The 21,131-nt window shown below is 43.1% G+C and overlaps 1 protein-coding gene across 2 annotated transcripts in view; it reads right to left on the bottom strand.

Moving 5' to 3' along the window:
• The window catches only part of LOC125446984 (integrin beta-1-like), a 93,063-nt gene that overhangs the window by 8,976 nt on the left and 62,956 nt on the right, over positions 1 to 21,131 (bottom strand). For both annotated transcript variants that reach the window (XM_048521063.2, XM_048521055.2), the window contains 3 exons: positions 16,781 to 17,019; positions 11,933 to 12,152; positions 11,305 to 11,510 (listed from right to left, as the gene is read on the bottom strand). In XM_048521063.2, the coding sequence (XP_048377020.2) occupies positions 11,305 to 11,510; positions 11,933 to 12,152; positions 16,781 to 17,019 (665 nt within the window). The remainder of the gene's footprint in view (positions 1 to 11,304; positions 11,511 to 11,932; positions 12,153 to 16,780; positions 17,020 to 21,131) is intronic.

Genomic DNA, 21,131 nt, shown 5'->3' with positions numbered 1-21,131 from the left:
TGACTTGGGAGAAACTGCAAGCTGGCCAGGTTCCCTGGGAATTTGTGTTGGGAAAACTGGGAACAAATGCAGAGGCAGGCTGGGTAAATGCTCGTTTCAAGTCTCCACACAATAAAAGTGTTAAACAGTCCTTCAGAAGTCCTAAGCTCTATTGTCAAATCTCAAAGGCAAATAGCTTTTGTAGGACAGATGCTCCTTGATATCTATGGATCTAGTTAGAGGCTTATATCTGTGATCTTGGGGTCCTCAGAAGGACGTCAAGATGGAACACTGACTCTGGCTGTAGATAGATATTTATCATCCATGGGATCTGGGCATCACTGGCCAGTTCAGTATTTATTGCCCATCCCTAACTGCCCAGAGGGTCAACCACCTGGCTCTGGGTCTGGACTCTCATGTAGGTCAGATTGGGTCAGGATGGTAGACACCTTCCCTGAAGGATATTAGTGAACGAGATAGGTTTTTCTGACAATCGGCAATGGTTTCATGATCATCATTTGACTCTTAACTCTAGGTAATTGTTGAATTCAAATTCCATCACCTGCCACTAAATGCTGCTGAACCCGAATCCCAAGAACATTACCAAGTGATCATACCACTTGGCTATACACATCAGTCTTACCTATAGTGTTAAGTGCTGGAGACCTCATCTTTAAATATGAGGATATTTGTAGAGACTCCACTTCCGTTAGTTATTTAATTAACCACCCCATTCGTCACTGGATGTGGTAGGACTGCAGAGCTGAGATCGCATACTGTTTCCAGTGTTTCCAAAGTCAATAGTTATGTGCTGTAGCTTCACCTGGTTAACACCTCAGGATATGCCTCATGTTAATTCTGATTTTAAAGTAGGAAAGATAGTATTGACTTTTTGCCTTGTTGACTCATGAATAGTAACATTTCTCTGGTCATTTAAAGTAATTGAATCTTGTGGTATCATTCTCTCAGTAACTACCTCAGATTTTGTGCATTGAACAACAAAGTTGGTTCTCCTTTACTGGAATGTAACAGAATTTGACAGGTCTCATCCAGGGGCTGTAACAAATTTGGGAGAGGGTCTCATCTGATGTCATAAAAATAACATCAGTCAAAATTAAGACAAGCCCTCAGTAGTTTGAGAGATCAAATTTGGGCATGAAGCAAACTGTTGAAGAATTGGTTACCCCAACATTCCCGCAAAGATCTGTAAAGCTTATGGTCATGAACCTTTGCGCAATCTGTCAGACCTTTATACATAGGGCCAGTTTAGAATTCATTGCACACTTTCCAAATATCTTCTTCATTATCTTCCTCAAGAGATCACTATTGGCACGGAAGACCAGCACAGAATCCATTGTGCCAGCACAGACTCCCAAAAATTGCCCGTGGGTCTCTGACAGCAGAGACCTCTGTAAGGGGGCATATGGTCTGGTCTACATTGCTTTTGTTGTCACCAAATTTGTACACTGGCGTTACCCCTCTCCAGTTGCTGGAACACCTCCACTGGAGGCATCTCTTCAGGAACTTCAATGTCAAATGGCAGAACAGGTGAACAAACTCTAACATTCTGACAGTAACCAATTCCCTCCAGCACTGCTGATCATGTGAACTCAGCTCCCCCTGCACTGGCCACTGCTAGCACATGCCAAATATCTGGCTTCTGAAGTAGATCACCATTTAAAGGTGACACCCGATCTCAAGGAGGACATAGGAAATGTTTGAAGAACATTCTGAAGGCCTCATCGAAAAGGGATAAACTGATGTTTGTGCATGAAAGGGATGTTCTGGTCACTGTGGCAGCTCCTCATCCAACAAGTCACAAAACTGTCAAAAACCGTCTGTATAAACTCAGTGAAGTAGTAAAAGTGGAAGAAGAGCGTAGAACTCTCCCATGAGAAACACACCCAAATTCCACCAACTTCCTCACGGTAACTAGTGTAATTACTGCCCAAGGAGAGATGGCTTGTTGAGTCACCTGGGTGGACCCAAACCATACCTGACATACATCATCCTCATCTTGAGGGATCCTGCTTGATCAGTTGTTCACTTTAAGTCTGAGATAGATAGATGTTTGTGAGGAAAACATATTAAGGAATCTGAGTGAAGGACAGGTGTAGGGAGTAAGGCAACGGATCAGGCATGATTTCATTAAAGGGCAGAACATGCTCAAGGGGCTGAATGGCCTATTTCCGCTTCTATGACTGATCATGTTGACTATGTAACAATCTTGTAGCGCATTGCTATGTTCCAACATTTGGGCCAGAATGTCTGGGTTCAAATCCCATGCGTCCTGGAGGTGTGCCATGACATGCCCAAATATACTGATTAAAAATAAGCAGAATGAATATGGTGAACAGATCCATTACAGAAGGATAATATTGGTCCTTTAAATACATGGGGCCTTTACAATGTGGCATTTCAGAATTGGCATGTCCTTCCACTGATGTGTCATACTGCTGACCTTGCTGTAATTCATTTAAAACCTCATTAAGATCCTGTGTAGAATGGGAGTCCTCAGCTGGTGGGGGGTTAGGATATAATGAGAAGTGTGCTGGAATTAAGAATAGCACAGCACATGAAGGGAGATGAGAACGGACAGCTCATTATGGATGAAACAGAACGCCAGATTGTGCACACTGAGATCTCAGTAGCCAGCCTCAGAGACTGTAGGAGAAAGGTTTCCAAAGGCAGGAGCAGCAGAGGGAACCGATAAAAAGAGACAGTGTGAGGGAACATTAAAACTTTACTGAGTCTAATCTTCACACTTTGCGCGACTAAGGTAGAAATGCTGAGGGGTAATCATGAGTGGAAAGAACCTCATCGGGACAGCCGTGATATTGAAGGAGGCGGTCAGGGCACTGAGTTCATGATCTGATGAGGGCAGCCCAAGTAAGAGATCAGTTAGAGTTCTTTTTCTCTCTTGAGCAACTCTAGGACGAATCTCTATCATTCTCTTTTGTTTCTGGGATTACCAGTCTCCCTTAGAGACATGAAGCATCAATAAAGAGCAGGCCTTTGAACGGTTGCGGAGGTGGTCAGGTCTAGCTATGCGGAAAGGTGCAATTCAATCCTCAGTGGAGGTAGATAACCACAGAGAAATGATACAGCACAGAGGGAGCCCATCTTGTCCATGCCGATCCAAAGATACCCAAAAGCCCCTTCTAAACCCATCTTCCTGCACACAGCCAACAGCCCTGTAGCCTGTAGCATGTAAGGTGCAGATTCAGGTACTTTAAGAAGTTTAGATTCTTTGCATCCACCACCAAATCAGGCAGCGAATTCCACATACCCACTACCCTTCACACAAAAAAGTTTTTCCTCTTGTCTCCTCTAATCCTTCTGCCACTTAGCTTGAACTGATGACCCTTGTTACAGGCTACTGTTCCAGATGCCCACAGCCAAGCACTCATCACGAATAGTCCTGCAACTTTAAACTCGATTTCACCTGGAAAGAAGATTATTCAAGGAAGATTCTGACGATGCTTGACACAGCAGATATTGAAATGTCTCGCGAATAGGAGAATCTTGAATGGGGGACGAGTGGAGAATAGTTACAGATTAATGGAAAAAGGGGAAGATTCATTTAAAACTGAAATGTGAGGGAATTTCTTCTCCCAGAGTGTAGCAAGTGGGAGGAGTTCTCCACCCCGAAGTTTTGGAAGTTGGGTCACTGAAAGCATTTAAAGAAGAGATGGATAAAGTTTTGGAATAATGATAAATTGAGGTCTATGAGGAGCTGACATGTGAAAAAAATTGAGGCCTGGGACAAATCAGCCAAGGCCTTGTAGGTTCATACAACTTAGAAGACGACAAACTGCTCTCAATATACGTTAGTCCTATTTTCATGCACTTGGTCCATAGCCTTGAATGTTATGACACTTCAAGTGCTCATCCAAATACTTGTTAAAGGCTATGACGTTTCCTGTCTCTGCTACCCTCCCAGGCAGTCCATTCCAGACCCTCCCAACCACTGCCCCCACCTCCCCCCACCCACTCAAACACCCTCTGGGTGAAATAGGTTATCCTCAAATTCCGAGTTAACTGCCTGCCTTTCACCCTTGTTACTGACCTTTCAACTCTGTTCTCATTTCTTGTGTTTTTACAACAATCAGGTTCCTGCACGGAGAGCAGTGCAGCAAATCAAAGGTATGAATCCACACCCCCTCCCTCCACTTCTAAGATTAGTAGAATTTTCTGGCTACCTATATCAATGGACCATATAAAGGTGCCTAAGACATGAAAGCAGCCATTTGACACCTCTTTTCTGCTCCACAATCAATAAGGTCATGATTAAATTTCTAAATTTATTTTCCTGGCTGATTCCATAACCTTAGATTCCAATAGAATCCAGAAATCCACCAATCTCAGTCTTGAATATAACTAATGACTCACCATTCATATTTAGAGAATTCCAAAGATTCACAGCCTCTGATGAAGACTTTTCCCTTCATCTCACTTCTAAATGCTCAACCTCTTGTGCAGAACGACCCCTCATTCCTGGCTCTCCAGTCAGCAGAAACGACCTCTCAACATTGACCTTGTCAAATCGTTTAAGGATTTTACATGCTCACTGAGATCACCTCTCATCGTTTTAAGGTGTAGAGAATACATTTGACTTGGTTTGATTTATTATTGTCATGTGTACCCAGATACAGTGAAATGTTTTGCTTTGCATGGGGTAAGGGCAGATCGTACTATACAAAGTGCACAGGGCTAATACAACACAGCCAAAAATACAATGTTATGGCTGCAGAGAAGGTGCACATAGAACAAGATCAGCATTAAATTGAAAACTGGAGCGGTCCGATCAGAAGTTTAATAACAGTAGCTCAGTAGCTGTTCTTGAATCCGTTCGTACCTTTATTCAAACTTTTGTTTCTTCCACCCGACAGAAGAGTTTGGAAGAGAGAATAACCAGGGTGGGAGGGGTCTTTGATTATGTTGGTTGCTTTCCTGAGGCAGCGGGAAGTATTGATGGAATCAGTGGATGGAAGGCTGGTTTGTGTGACGGACTGGGCTGTGTCTACAATACTCTGTAGTTTCTCACAGTCTTGGGAACAGCAGTTGCCATTCTTCACTGTGATGCATCCAAATAGAATGCTTTCCATAGTGCATCCGTTAAAATTGGTACGAGTCCATGCGGACTTGCCAAATTACCTCAGCCTCCCGAGGGAGTGGAGATGTCGACGTGGGTAGACCAGGACAGACATTGTTTCCCAGGAACTTGATGCTCTCGACCATCTCCACATCAGCACCATTGATACAGACAGGGGCGTGACCTCCAGTCTGCTTCCTGAAGTCAACGACCAGCTCCTTTCATTTTGTTGATGTTCACGGAGAGATTGTTGTTTTTACACTAAGCACTCAATCGCTTTCCTGTATTCTGTCTCCTCATTGTTTGAAATCAGTCCTATAACAGTGGTGACCGCTGCAAACGTGTCAATGGAGTTAGGGCAGAATTTGGTCACACGATCAAAGCTGTATAACAAGTACAGTAGGGGGCTAAGCATGCAGCCTAGTGGGGCACCTGTGTTGAGGATTGCGGTGGACGAGGTATTAGTCTTACTGATTGCAGGTCTGTGGGTCAGGAAGTTAAGGATCCAGTTACAGAGTGGGTAGCTCAGACCTAGGTCTCAGAGTTTAAAGATGAGTTTCTTTAGATTTTGTTGCTTTAAGGCAGAACTGTAGTCAATAAGTAGGAAAACTAAAAGAAATGTGGATGTTGTAAATCAGAACCCAAAACAGAAATTTCTGGAAAAGCTCAGCAGGTCTGGTAGCATTTGTGAAGAGAAATCAGAGTTAAATGGCAGTGAGGGAAATGTCAGTTTATATACACAAGACAGAGTGGGGGTTGGGGGGGGAGAGGAACAGGAGTAAATGATAGTTGGGGGTGGATCCCAACGAGAGGGAAGAGTAATTGGGCAGACAAAGGAGTGGATAATGATCAGGCTAGGAGAGAGAATAGCTGTTAATGGAGACTGTCAGTGGCTAACAATAGATGGTGTGTAACGGCAGGCTATGTGATAACAAGGCCTGAGGTGTGGGGGAGGAGGTCTCGGACGAGGGAGGTTCAAGCCCTAAAAGTTTTGAACGTGATATTGAGTCCAGAGCTCTTTCAGGCATCAAGGCCAACAAGGTGTAACAACTCAGAGATACCCATGGCTCTCTTGAACCTTCCACCCTGCCCCTCCACTCTGACTCCATCCCCTCACCCAACCCTATCCCCTGTCAAGTATTCACCAGCCCTCCTAACCTTCCGCTTTCCAATGCTGAATGTTCCGTACTCAGCAAAGGTCTCAGCTTTATCCCTTTGCTTCCCCACATTGATGAATTTCAGGCGTGACATGATGCCAAACTCTTCTGTGATCTTTGCCTCCGTGCCCATTTCTTTGGACAAGAGTCTTCTCCGTGCACTCAGATCTAACCCTGACTTTGTCACTAAGCCTGCCGATAAGAGTGGTGCTGTCGTAGGCTGGCGTACCGACCTCTACATTGCAGGGGCTGAGCAATGTAGAGATACCTCCTTCTATCACCCCCCAGACCATGACCCCACCATGGCATAGCAGGCCATTGTATCAACTACAGTGACTGACCTCATTTCATCTGATAATCTCCCTGCCACTGCCTCTAAGGTAATAGTCCCCCATTCCCGCATAGCTCCCTTCTACCTCCTTCCAAAAATCCACAAATAGGACTGCCCAGCCACACCATTGTTTCAGCCTGTTCCTGCCCCACAGAATTCAGCTCTTCCGACTATGATTCAGTCTTTTTCCTCCTGGTCCAGTCCCCGCCCATTTACTTCTGTGATTCCTCTGATAATTTACACCAGTTTTGGAATTTTCAGTTTGTTGTCTCCAGCTGCCTCCTCTTTACCATGGACGTGCAATCCCTTTACACATCCATCCCCTGCCAGGATGGTCTTAGGGCTCTCTGCTTCTTCCTGGAGCAAAGGCCCCAACCATCCCCACCCAGCACCACCCTCCTCCACTTGGCTGAGCTCGTCTTCATCCTCAACAGCTTCTCTTTCAACTCCTCTCATTTTCTTCAGGTCAGAGAGGTGGCCATGGGTACCTGCCTGAGCCCTAATTATGCTTGTCTCTTCATGGGGTACGTGGAGCATTCCTTGTTCCAATCCTATTCCAGCCCCCACCCACAACTCTTTCTCCTATACATCGATGATATCATTGGTACTGCTTCCCTCTCTCATCTGGATTGGGAAAAGTTCATTGACTTTGCTTTCAATTTCCGCCCTGCCCTCACTTCTACCTGATCAATCACTGACTCCTTCTTTCCCTTCCTCACCATCTCTGTAAATTTCTGGGGGTAGACTGGCCACTAATATCTACTATAACACCAACTCCCACAGCTACCTGGACTATGCATCCTGCTTCCTGCGAAAGAAACAAAGAAACAAAGAAACCTACAGCACAGGAACAGGCCCTTTGGCCCACCAAGCCTGCGCCAGTGAAGATCCTCTGTCTAACCTGTCATCTATTTTCTAACGGTCTGTGTCCATTTGCTCCCTGCCCATCCACGTGCCTGTCCAAATACATCTTAAAAGATGCTAACGTGTCTGCGTCTACCACCTCCACTGGCAACGTGTTCCAGGCGCCCACCACCCTCTGGGTAAAAGAAACAAAGACTCCATTCCATTCTCCCAGTTCCTCTGTTTCCATCACATATATTCTGATGAGGCCAACTTTGACAAGGGAGCATCCAAAACATCCACCTTCTTCCTCAATTGAAGATTTCCTAGCATCGTTGTCAAGAGGGCCCTCAACCACATCCCATCCATCTCCCAAGCTTCCACTCTCACTCCCTCTCTTCCCTCCCACAACAGCGATAGGGTTCCCTTCTCCTCACCTACCATCCCACCAGCATCCACATGCAGATCATCAGACACCATTTCTGCCACCTCCAGCAAGATGCCATCACTAGACACATATTCTCCTCCCCTCACTTGTCCACCGTATGCAGGGACCGTTCCTGCCTGGACACACTGATTCACACTTTCTTCACTCCCAACACCCCTCCCACAGCCCCACAGCACCTTCCCCTGTATCTGGCAAAGGTGTAACACCTGTCCCTTTACGTCCTCCCTCCCCCGTACCCAAGGGCCCAAATATACCTTCAAGGTGAAGCAGCACATTACCTGCACTTCCCACAATCTAGTCTGTTACATTCACTGCTCACAATGTGGTCTCTACAATGGAGAAACAAAGAGAACACTGGGTGACTGCTTCACAGAACATCTACATTCTGCTCACAAAAAAGACCCTGAGCTACCTGTTGCCTGTCACTTTAATGCACCACCCAGTTCCCTGGCCAACATCTCTGTCTCTGGCTTGCTGCAGAGTTTCAGCAAAGCTCAACACAAGCTGGAAGTTCAAGGCATGGTGGCTCAGTGGTTAGCACTGCGGCCTCACAGCCCCAGGGACCTGGATTCAATTCCCCCTCAGTCAACTGTCTGTGTGAAGTTTGCACATTCTCCCCGTGTCTGCATGGGTTTCCGTCAAGTGCTCCGGTTTCCTCCCACAGTCCAAAGATGTGCAGGTTAGGTAAACTGGCTGTGCTAAATTGCCCGTAGTGTTCAGGATGTGTAGCTTAGGTGGGTTACAGGAGGATGTGTGAGGTTCGGTGTGGACTTGTTGGGTTGAAGGGCCTGTTTCCACACTGTAGGCATTCTATTAAAAAAAAACTCATTTTCCACTTGGGGACCCTGCAGCCGTCCAGACTCAATGTCTAGTTCCATCATTTTAGGGCCTAAACTCCCCCATGTCCCAGTGCCCTCCCCCACACACCAGGCTTTGTTATCACACAGCCCGCAATTACACACAACCTGTTGTTAGTGACTAACAGTCTTCATTAACAGCTATTCACTCTCCTAGCTGGATTGTTATCCACTCATTTGTCAATCCGACTGTTCTTCTGTCTCCTTGGGCTCTGTCCCACCTATCGTTTATTCCTTCCGCCTCCCCCCATCTTATCTTCTGAATAAAAACTAATATTTCCCTAGCTTCCATCAATCCTGAGGTAGTGTCACCAGAGCTGAAACGCTAACTCTGATTTCCCTTCACAGCTGCTGCCAGACCTGCCGAGCTTTTCCAGAAAATTCTGTTTTTGTTGTCAATAAGTAGGAACCTGACTTCGGTATCGTTATCCAGATAGTCCAGGGATAAGCACATGGCCAGGGAGATGGTATCTGCTGTGGACCTGTGGTGCTGAGTAGCCGAATTGTCAAGGATCAAGGCAATTTGATAGCTTGGAGTTGATGTGAGCCATGAATAACTTCCTGATAATTATGGAGGTCAGAGCCATCAGTCACTGAGGCACACTGCAGGATTTTTCTTTGGCACTGGCATCATCGTGATCTTCTTGAAGCAGATAGGGACTTCAAATTGCAGGAAGGAGAGATTAAATATAGGCTCACTGTTTTCAATCTTTCCACATTGGGTAAGACTATCGTCACCGGAATCTATCTATTGAACCTCAGGCAAAAACCAATAAAGAGATTCCACTTCATCATTGTCTAGTTGGTGTGTGATTAGAGGTAATGAATCATGAACATCAATGCCCAGTGTCCTGGCAGTACATGTGACACATCCTCCACCACTCCACCACACCAGCTCCCTTTAAGACACAATGGCAAACCGAAGGCTGGTCTCTGGGTAACACCGGCTTTCCACTGAACCTATGGCCGACTGCTCTGGTGCACAACCCACGCCCACATGCACTGAAAGCAATCGTGAGGCACAGTGGTTAGTCTCACAGTGCCAGGAGCCTGGGTTCGATTGCACCCTCAGATGGCTGTCCATGTGGAGTTTGCACATCCTCCCTGTGCCTGTGTGGGTTTCCTTTGGTTGTTCTGGTTTCCTCCCAGTTTAAAGATATGCAGTTTAGATAGAGTGGCCATGTTAAATTGCCCATAGTGTTCCTGGGATAACAAGGTGTGGAGCTGGATGAACACAGCAGGCCAAGCAGCACCAGAGGAGCAGCAAGGCTGATGTTTCGGGCCTAGACCCTTCTTCAGAAAATTAGTGTTCCTGGGCTTGTGTAGTTGGATTAGCCATGGGAAATGCAGGGTTATAAGGATAGGGTAGAGGGGCGGTGTGGTATTAATGGACCAAATGGCCTGCTTCCACACTGTAGGGATTATATGATTATACGAAAGCCATGCTGCTGCATGAACAGAACACTGATGTACTGACACAACACATTCGTTTCTGGGTCCAGTTAGGTTGCCCCTTGCATCCAGCAAAGTGAGTGTCTAGGTTCAAGAGGTGTTTGAGAAATAGGAGGGAAAGGGAGATCAGGAAGCGAAAAGGGATAAAAGGAAGAGAGGAGGACACCAGCAGTTGGATTGTTTGTGAAGAACTTAGGCATTTCACATCACTAAGCGGAACCCCAATTGCCCAGTCACCAACAGCCCCGCATTTTACCTTTGCTCTGTCACTTACCATCAGAAAATTAGCTACGCCAGAAATAATGGCCACAGAGAGGAAAGAAAGTATTGTGGCATGGGTTCAAATTGAAGCCATGCCACGTTATATAGAAAAGTCAACTAATCACACTTGTTCAGTGCTTTGGTGTGTGTTTCCTGTGAGCCTGTGCCTACCAGAAGTGAATATCAAAATCATTGGCACTTTCTAGGCAAGCTATTGTGCTTTAGCTCCCTTTGTTATCAGCAAAATTTTCCAATAATGCCATCAGTTAAGTCAAACCTATAATCAGAGTGACATGTGTAAACTCTTGACAATCTGGTACACCAAGTCCAGTCTGTTAGCCTCTATTTTTATATTTCTAAGTCATAGTTCTCTTTGAATTTTGAGAGGATGGAGGAGCAGCGAAGCTTGGAATTCTCACTCATGGATGAATTGCAAGTCAGAACACCAGAAACTGTTTGTATTTTTGAAGAGATACATGAATATTGTTGGAACCACTCATTTCAACTTTGTATGTGCCCTCTGAATGTCTCCATTATGTGTCTTCTGCCATACAATCACCTCAAGAGTGCATCACTTTACCCATGACAAATCTTGAAAAAGAACATTTATTAAAGAGCATAAAAGTGAACTTAGTTCTGGGAACTTTCTTTTGTTCCTTGTACGCCTCTGTCTATTTTTATTTTCACCCTATGATCTATATGCCCTTGCTTACTATGATCTGCTTCTACTGCTCATAAACAAAACTTTTCACTGTTCTTAGGTACACATGACAATAAATCAAAAAATCAAATTAAAAACAATATGATTCATCCAAACCAAATCTTTGAATTTTGTAGATTCAGAATAAAGGCTTCCCCTTAGTTCACAATAAAAGACTCACCTTGGGTTTTGGCAACATGAACTTCTGGGACATTCTGGTCATTAATAAGATATGAAATGCAGAAGTAGCCGATGTCTGGGTCCATGAACATGCAATGTGAATGCAGCAACTCATCTGGTTGATCCAGCAGAGTTACTTCAAACCCACACTCATCGCAGGTTTCTTTCTTAGGTCCTTTGTTGAAGGCTTTACAAAGGACGCAATCCCTGTAAAAGTGTGAGGATGCAGTTTGGATTAAAATCAGCACAAACATATAAAGGGCAACTTTCAAACTTTGCACTCCTGCTGAGGAAGTCGCTTTCTAGGACCATGAAATCATGCATGATCTCTTCACTATCAAAGCACAGTCTTTAGAGTTGGCAGGAGCATATGATTCAGGTATACTTCAGCATGTTAAAATGGCACGTCTGAATTTGATGCTAAATCAATCACATAGACTTTTTCAGGTGAGTTTTCAGGCACAGGTTATTAATATTTATCACAGACATGGACCTAATGAAACATGGACTATAATTCCAAAGCATTATCCAACACAGTTAACTAGTTCACTTTTGAGGGACTCAAACAACTATATTTGTCAGAGAAATAACTATGACATCACACACTTTATGATTGACAGAATACTCACTTAAGGGCCATACAGACACCAGAACAAGTTGGACAGTGCTCACACTTTGGGCCCATGAACGTGCCTGTGCATCTGCACTGACCACATTCACATATTCCTCTGTTATTACATATCTGTCCGTTCGTTGATTTACATGAGTGCACATCTAATGGACAATCACAGGCACTGCCTGTAAATGTGGGTAAGCACTCACATTTTCCACAATGACAAATGCCATTTCCTGCAACAAGAAATCAAAAAGATTAGAATCATACACTGCAGATCCAGGCCATTCAGCCCATCGAGACTGCCCCAACTCTCCACCGAGACTTACTGCACCCCCACCCCAATTCCCATAACCCATATTTACCATGGCTAATCCACCTAACCTTTGGACTGAAGGAGGAAACTGGAGCTCTCAATGGAAGCCCATTCAGAAATGGGGATAATGTGCAAACTCCACACAGATAGTCACCCAAGGTTGTAATCAAACCCAGGTCCGTGTCACTATGAGGCAGCAGTTGCTTTATTCATTCACTAGATGAGGGTGTCACTAGGTAGGAAGCATTTATTGCCCATCCCTAGTTTCCCAGAAGGCAGTTAAAAGTCAAACGCATTGCTGTGGTCTGGAGTCACATATAGGCCAGACTGGGTGAGGATGGCAATTTCCTTCCCTAAAGGATGTTCATGAACCAGATGGGTTTTTCCAACAATTGACAATGGACTCAAAGTCATCATTAGTCAAATAATTCCAGATATTTATTGAATTCAAATTCCACCATCTGCCGTGGCGAGATTCAAACCCGGGTCCCCAAACATTATCTGGGTCTCTGGATTAACAGTCCAGTGATATTACCACTAGGCCATTACCTCCCCAGTCCACTGTGCCACTGTGCCTCCTATGAGCCCATTCATCAGCACTGCTTCATTATGATACACTCCAAACTTTATACCTAGCTGCAATGTTTTGAAATACCTCCTGCAGTAATTGCAGTTTTGGGCGGTAAGATTGATTCATACTGGCCTTGCAATGCAAGCACAATAACACCATAGAGTGTGAAATGACCGAAGGGTACCAAATGCACCAAATGGGCTGTCATGTAAAAGTTGCTTTTGAAGTAGATTTCACCAATCGAAAAGCCTGTCAGTGCTTCCTCTTCATACTTCAAACTTTGTAAAGGTTGTTTTGGTATTTAAAAAGCTGACAAAATAAGCATTTAACAAAAAATACAGTTCGTGTGAAGCAAGATTGTGAGAATGTTGTAATTCCTAAACTCATGGCCGATAAAGCAGATTGCCACGACTAAAAGTAGGGCGTGAGTGTTTAGTACTCCAGGAGACCCTTCTCAGAAACCAGTAATTCAGTGTGGTACTTGAACCGATCTTGATGCCGATAACACAGTTCTGTTACTAACTTGATACTGACACAGACTGTGGGGCCAGTTCCTCAGAGTTAGTTTTGTGGTATATAGAAATGATTGGTGGAAAAATAGTGGATCCCAGCATTTTTTTCCTGGTGATTTCTAACCAGCCAATATCAATTACTTCAGTTTGTACCAATTGGAACACCATTAATGTTATCATAATTTGCTGCACTCCAAGACTCCTGAGAACATGGGAATTTTTGGTTGGGAAAATATCTTCTCATGCCCATTTTCCTGCCCGTTCCTTTCTAGTTATGCTTCCACAGATGCAGCTAAAATAAAGGGCTACTCTTGGAACTTTGAATAGATAGCAAAATAAATGTTCTTTACTGAGCCAATTGCAAAAGATTATCCCCAAAATATAGACGATATGAGGAAAAATACAGGATTTCGTTCCAGAATTCATAAAACTGGCATCAAAATTCTAAAAATATATTGGAAACATTGTAACAAAATTCATCCGAAGCCCCTCATTCTCCTTCAAATTGGATTAAAATCATAGAATTCCTACAGTGTGAAAGCAGGCCATCCGGCCCATTGGGTCCACACCAACCCTCCAAACAGCATCCCACCCACACCTACCCTAACCCTATCCAAGTAACCCTGTATTTCCCATGAGTAATCCACCCAACCTACACCTTCGAATGAAGGATCTAGGCCTGAAACGTCAGCTTTTGTGCTCCTAAGATGCTGCTTGGCCTGCTGTGTTCATCCAGCTCCACACTTTGTTATTTCGGATTCTCCAGCATCTGCAGTTCCCATTATCTCTGCTTGTGTATAAAAATTGCATATACTAATTGGGTTTGGCAACATTGACAAGAAACTATGCAAACAATGGAGATAATGCTTACTATTTCAGAGTGCCTGTACAGACATTAAAGCATTTATGCTGCATGACTGATTTCCCAAACTATCAATTTTGCAATGGAATACCTATTGACGGAAGGTCTAGCTGGTTATTGAATGGAAATGCTTGTACACAAAAGACATTGAGAACGTGAATCAAATTATTATTTACGTAAAGATAAATTGAAGAATTTTAACACAAATGCTTTTTTGAATGTAACAAATTTTGTATTTTGCATTATCATTCTTCTAATAGTGATATCCTAAAAGACTGGTAACTTCAATTTTCCGTCAGCATGACTCTTGAGGTATTCCATGCTAAATAACAGCTGAGGGCTGGGCAAAGCATTTTATGAATTGGCACTTGATTGATTATATAGGGCTATAGGGTTACTGGAGATGTTTGAGTATGAGAAACCATGGTAGATGGGTAGATTGTCATGGGTGGCCATGAAGATTGGAAGATTAGCATTGGATGCACGGGGTATGAATGGCTATGGAGAATGGACAGATTGGCATGGAGTGCATTGGAAGAATTTGAGGTTAAGGGATTGGGTACATTGGTGTTGAGACATGAATGGCCTTAGAGGGTGAGTAGATGGGCATAGGTTGGCACCGAGGATTTGATGGACAATGGAGATGAGTACATTGAAATTTGTAGGTATGAATGGGGCATGGAGAGTGAGGGAAGTGACTGAAAGTGGTGAGAGCAGATGGTTGGTTTATGTTTTGATCTCTATATTTAAACTTTGAACATAGTGCCAGAATCCCAAGGCAAGGCGTCCACCCAGCCCACCTTGAGGTCTTGGCAGCATCTCAGCCTCTTACCAGGTTGCTCAGAATCCTCTCCTCATCCCCCTTTTCTGATGAAGGGTCTAGGCCCGAAACGTCAGCTTTTGTGCTCCTAAGATGCTACTTGGCCTGCTGTGCTCATCCAGCTCCACACTTTGTTATCTCGGATTCTCCAGCATCTGCAGTTCCCATTACCTCAGTTCCAGGAGTTGCTAGGTGCTGAATTCAATTCTGCCCAGCTATAGTCCAGAGGAACTTATCACAAGAATCTCGAAAGAAGTCCCTCAGGAAAGTTCAGGAATCACTCATTCACTAAAAGGAGTTTAAAGGTTACAAAGAGCAAGGATGCGAGAGAGTGACAGAAGCAGCCCTCATGTCAAGAGTGATGCAGCTGTCCAGCTGAATTAACGGATTCTGTGTAAGGGACATAATGAGGATCAGTTTGATTGCGCTATGCTAATAGAACTCCACAGAAAGTTCTAGGAGTCACTAAGCAGCTAAGTGGTGGAATCAATACTTAGAAAAAGTCCTGGGGAGACAAGAAAATGGAGGTCCCTGGCCTTCCGTGTTGAAGGGAAGTCACAAGGATCTCGGAAGAAGCCAGCAAGCATTAATAATTTGGTGCAGCTGAATGATTAGGAGATGAAAAGCTCACGTGAGCATTCGCTTGATGCAATTGAACATGGTCGGAGCTTGAGAGAATAATTGAAGGAAAGACTGGCTCATAGACACCATCTGTCAGTGAAGGTTTTGAATTAGCCACCCCCACATAATATAGGGGAATTACTGTGAAATCCATTTGATGTGAGTGTGGAATGTCTGTTACCCATATTTACCAACGTTAACTCTGAAGATTAGAATATACTTTGGAACAACTACTTGATTTTGTGTTCTTACTAAGTTTTTTGCATCTCCAACTTTCTTTTAAACTTTAAAAATGGAAGTTATTGGGCTCCAGCCAGATCATAACATAAATGTGGCAGTTGGATCCAGGATCGTAACAACTCCCAGCGATGTTTATTGACTTTCACAACAAACATCTGTGATAAATTACAAACAAGTTCAGATTATGAAGACCAAGAATCAGTATATGGAAAAGCAAACAAAACAGGAAGTGCAAGAGAGACTCAGCAGATGAGGCAGCATCTGTGGAGAGAGAAACAGAGTTAATGTTTCAAAATGGCAAGATGTACAAAATTACATCTTTGGAACTGAAGGGAGCTTGTTTTTATACTGTTGAGAGAATGGGTGGACAATCAAGTGAAAGAGATGGAGAAGGTGTTGGAGTAAATGACAAAGGGATGGTAGGGGAGGATGGAATATCAATGCAGATAACGTGTTGATAGTAGGTTTGAATAATAGAAAATTGATCTGCTCTGCATAGATTAAGCCAATGCAAACAAGGTTTGGAGTGGGTAAGGTAGATGTAATCTAAATGGAAGAAAGTATTTATGGTCTGCAGTTGATAAGCTCAATATTGAATCCTGAAGACTGTAATGTCCCTAAGGAGAAAATGAGGCACCGTGTATCCAGCTTGTGTGGGGCTTCACCGGAAGACTACAACAGGCCCAGGGTGGAAATGTTAGCATGAGAGCAAGATGGTGCATTTATATAGCAAATAACCAGAAAGTCATTGGAAGAGTCATATTGGACTCAAAATGTCAATTCTATATCTCTCTTCACAAGATACTGCAAATGTTGTTCAGCTTGTCCAGTATTTTCTGCTTTTATTTCAGCATCCACAGTACTTTGCTCATATTATAGAAAGGTAAAAACTGGTAGGTTATTCATTCTGCTGTACACTTACCACCACAGATCAGTCCATTGGATCGGTCACAACTGAAGTTATCACATTCGCAATATCTGCCTGAGATGATCTCATTGGGATTTTCTCTCCTTTTGCAGACACATTGCCCACAGATACAATCTCCATTACCACTGCAAATGAGAGATGCATTATCTCTTCGACATGAGGTATACATATCCTCAAGGTGTATTTCATCAACGTTGCATTCACAAAATTGACCAATCCATCCTGTTTTGCATCTGAAATGAAACAGTTAGGTCCACTTTTAATTTCAAAGAACATCACCTCAAGCTTTATACTGGGAACTTAACAGTTTTCTGGATGCAATATCGGGCTGAATAATGTCCCCTTTTGTTTTGTGCTTTCTTTTTGCTCTTGTTTCTTTCCTAATATTTAGTTCATGAAACCATAAGATTGCAGAACAGAATTAGGTCGTTTGGCCTATCAAGTCTGCTCTGCTATTTGTCCTGCCTTTCTCTGTAACCTTTGATCCCTTTACTAATCAAGAACTTATCTATCTCAGTGTTAAAGAGAAACAAGAATTGTTGAAAAAGCTCAGCAGGCCTGGCAGCACCTGTGGGGAGAATTTTAATTAGTGATTTGACTCTGGTGACTCTTCACTAGAGCTTCTGTCCTATCTCTGTCTTAAATGGACTCTTTGCATTGAGGGATAATAAGAACTGCCAATACTGGAGTCAGAAATAACACAGTGTGGAGCTGGATGAACACAGCAAGGCAGGCAGTATCAGACGAACAGGTAAGTTGACATTTCGGGTCAGGACCCTTTTTCGGAAATGGGTCCTATTTAACCTGTCCTGCCTTGCACTCTATCAAGACTATTCCTTTTATTCTTCCTCACTCTTCAGCTTTTCATTGGCTCAAAAGAATTACATTTCCAGGCTTTTGTCAGTTCTCATGATCTGAAACACTATCAGATCTGCTGTGAGCTTCCAGCATTTTCAGTTCTTGGATTTCACACATCTGCAGTATTTTGCTTTTGCTGTTCTCAGTTGTGTTGAACCACTCAGTAGGAAATACTTAATTTTTTTTATAGAATCCCTACAGTGTGGAAAGAGGCCCTTCGGCTCAACAAGTCCACACCAACTCTCAGAACATTCAAATACGAGATGATCAGGAAAAAGAGGAAGCAAATTCTCAACCAGAGAACATCTGTGGATAAATAGAAATATTATGTTCAAAGCAATGTGGCAGGAGTCAAATATTTAAAAATAATCCTGGAGAGAGAAGGCATTGGGCATGTTAACCCTGTGCTCCAGAAATATAGCACATTCCTAACTAATCCTGCTGTGTACAGCTATAACACTGGCATCTAATTGACAATGTGGCAAATATGTCCTGTCCACAAATAAAAAACATCAGGACGAATTCAATAAAAACCAAAAGAACTGCAGATGCTATAAGTCAGGAACAAAAACAGAAGTTGCTGGAAAAGTTCAGCAGGTCTGGCAGCATCTGTGAAGAGAAATCAGAGTTAACATTTCCGTTCCAGTGACCCTTCCTCAGAACTGCTCTGTGGAAGGGTCACCGGATCCAAAACATTAACTCTGATTTCTCTTCATAGACCAGGATGAATTCAATCCTGTCCATAGTGGCTGAACCCAACAATGAGTCGTGCAGGGCCGTGTAATTAGGCAGAGACTTGCTCCAAAAAAGGCAATTCAGCCTTGAATTTCAGTCCCTCAGTATTGTCAGAATTTCAGGTAAAACTCTGAAGGATATGCAGGGACAGAGAAACCTGTTAGTTCACGTGAACAGGTCTTTACAAGTGGCAGAAGAGAGCAGTTAGTAAAGAATCTCACTGGAAAGTAGGAACAGCAGTCAGTGTTTCAGCTCCTTGAGCCTGCCCCTCATTCAATAAGATTGTAGCTGATCTGACTGTGCCCTTTAGCTGCTTTCTCCTGCCCTTCAAAAATCTGTCCATTTCAGCCTTGTGTACAATCAAAGGCCCAGCTGCAACTACTTTCGGCTAAGAAAATTCCAAAGATTACCAACCCTATGGGAGAAGAAATTTTTCCTCATTTAAGTCTTTAATGGGAAATCCCCTACTTTTAACTGTGGCCCTTTATTCTAAGTTCGTCCATGAGAGGAAACATTCTCTCTGTTAAATCCCCTCAGGATCTTAAATTTCAAAAAGATTGTCTCTTATCCCTTGAAACTCTGAATGAGTTTGGATTGGTCCCAATCAGCCTTTCCTCGTACACCAGCCTCTTCATTCCTGTTAATAAAATGTGAAGCTGGATGAACACAGAGGGCCCAGCAGCATCTCAGGAGCACAAAAGCTGACGTTTCGGGCCTAGACCTTTAACCACTCTTCATTCCTGTTACTAGCTCAATGAATCCTCTCTGAACAGTTTCTACTGCAGGCATATTCAAACTTAAGGAAGGAGACCACCTGTACGCTGTACTCACAAAGACTTTCCTCATTGTAGCAAGCCATCACCACCTTTATACTCTGCCTCCCTGAAATAACTCCCCTGAGACCAGTATTCCATCACTAAGTCATCCTTTGTTTACATGTGGAGTGTCCTTGAAACTGATCCAGCTCACTCAGAACAAGCTCTCAGAGAGAATTGGGTGTCTGATGCTCCTGTTTACATCTGTCAGCCAGGGTTCGCTGATTGGATCAGAATAACATTCAAGGAACTCATATGCTATGAGGCCTACCTGGGTGACCTCATTATAACTACTATATAGTTAGTTTGTACCCCTCTCACTCCGAGGACATACTGGTTCTTTTTATTTGAGACGATGCCGTTCATTTAAATGATATTAATGCCATTATCTCAGTACCCACCTCTTATATACCCAGTTATAGTGTTTGAAGTTTGAAGTCCAGTTGGGCTTCAGCTAAAAGGGATAGTAATTGTCTTAACCTAGTTAAAAATCCTGAAACAGATTCCTCTGGTTCTCGAATTGCCAAGTAAAACCAACAGCATCTCAGAAATACATGTGGGAGGCTTGGAGTCTTAATATTCCTTAACTAAATCTGTCAACTCTTACAAGGTTTTAGTATCTGGTGCTTCTGGAAAATTTAGGCTCCTAATAACTGAAAAAGCTGCAGGTCCACATGATGCCAGGAGAATTACTCAATGCCTTTCATTTGCCCCAGTGTTGCTGGCCCAGGAAAAAAAAACTAATGCAGTTTTCCCTCATGCTGAGCCTAGTCTTCCACAGCTGGGTTGAACAAGTCAAGCTTTACAAATAATGGCATGATGCCAGAAATGCTTATCTCAACTCAAAGATGGCCTTTGTGAGCAAATTTCATAACCATCTTTCTAACATAGTCTAATATTCTGCAGTCTCTTTCTGTTTAAATCATATTTTAGTTTGTTATTTTTCATAACAAAGGGACAATTTCACATCTTTTCACATTGTACAGTATTTCTACTGTAACGGGTATTTCGCTAATGCAAATTGGCTGTAACACGACTGATAAATAGTATATTCCATCTGTTAACTTTTTACCTGCTCACTCAACTAATCTATGTTTTTTTGCAGGTGCATGTATCATCCACTTAACTTGCTAAATTTGTCTACAGTGCAGTCATCTCCTCGTCCAAGTCATGAACTGATTTCTGTGGAACTCCATTAGTTACAGCTCGATAAGTTGAAAATCCCAACACACTGTTTCCTATTTGTTATCCAATCCTTTACTTACTTTAATATATTATTCCAACACTATGAGCTCTCATCTTGTTTTTTTTACAGCACTTTTTCAAATGTCTTTTGGAAATCTGTATACACTACGCCTACCAATTCTATGTTATCCACACTTCTTGTCAAAGTACTCCAATAAATTTCCCAAACATGATTTCCTTTGCATGAAACCATGTTGCCTCTGACTGATTGTGTAATAAGTCTTAAAATGTCCTGCTACTACTCCCTCAAGAATGGGTTACAGCATTGTCCTAAAGACAACAAAGTGTGGAGCTAGATGAACATAGCAGGCCAAGCAGCATCTCAGGAGCACACCTGTCTTAAAGACAGATGTTACATTAACTGGCCGAAGGTGTTCTGTTTCCTATCTTGAATCATGGTGTACATTTTTACTTTTCTGTCATTTAAGGTCATTTTGGTGATCTCTTAATGTTGGAAATTAATTAGGCTCCACCCAATCTGATGATCTCATCATGGAGAATCAAAGAGTCCGGCATTTTTAGGTCCTAATGGTCTAACAAGCCAATATAACTTGCAACTTTCTCCATCATGCAATGTCAACAATACAATTGTTATGCTTGATGCCTCTTCTGGTTAAGACTCATTAATGGTGCATCCCTTAGCACTTTTCTTCATAAAGGCTCCTCCACTCAATGTATAAAGGGGATTTGGT

Source organism: Stegostoma tigrinum, chromosome 2 (assembly GCF_030684315.1).
Source record: "Stegostoma tigrinum isolate sSteTig4 chromosome 2, sSteTig4.hap1, whole genome shotgun sequence".
Classification (NCBI taxonomy): Eukaryota; Metazoa; Chordata; class Chondrichthyes; order Orectolobiformes; family Stegostomatidae; genus Stegostoma; species Stegostoma tigrinum.
The sequence above is the reverse complement of the archived record's forward strand: the minus strand, read 5'-3'. Positions and strand labels throughout refer to the sequence as shown.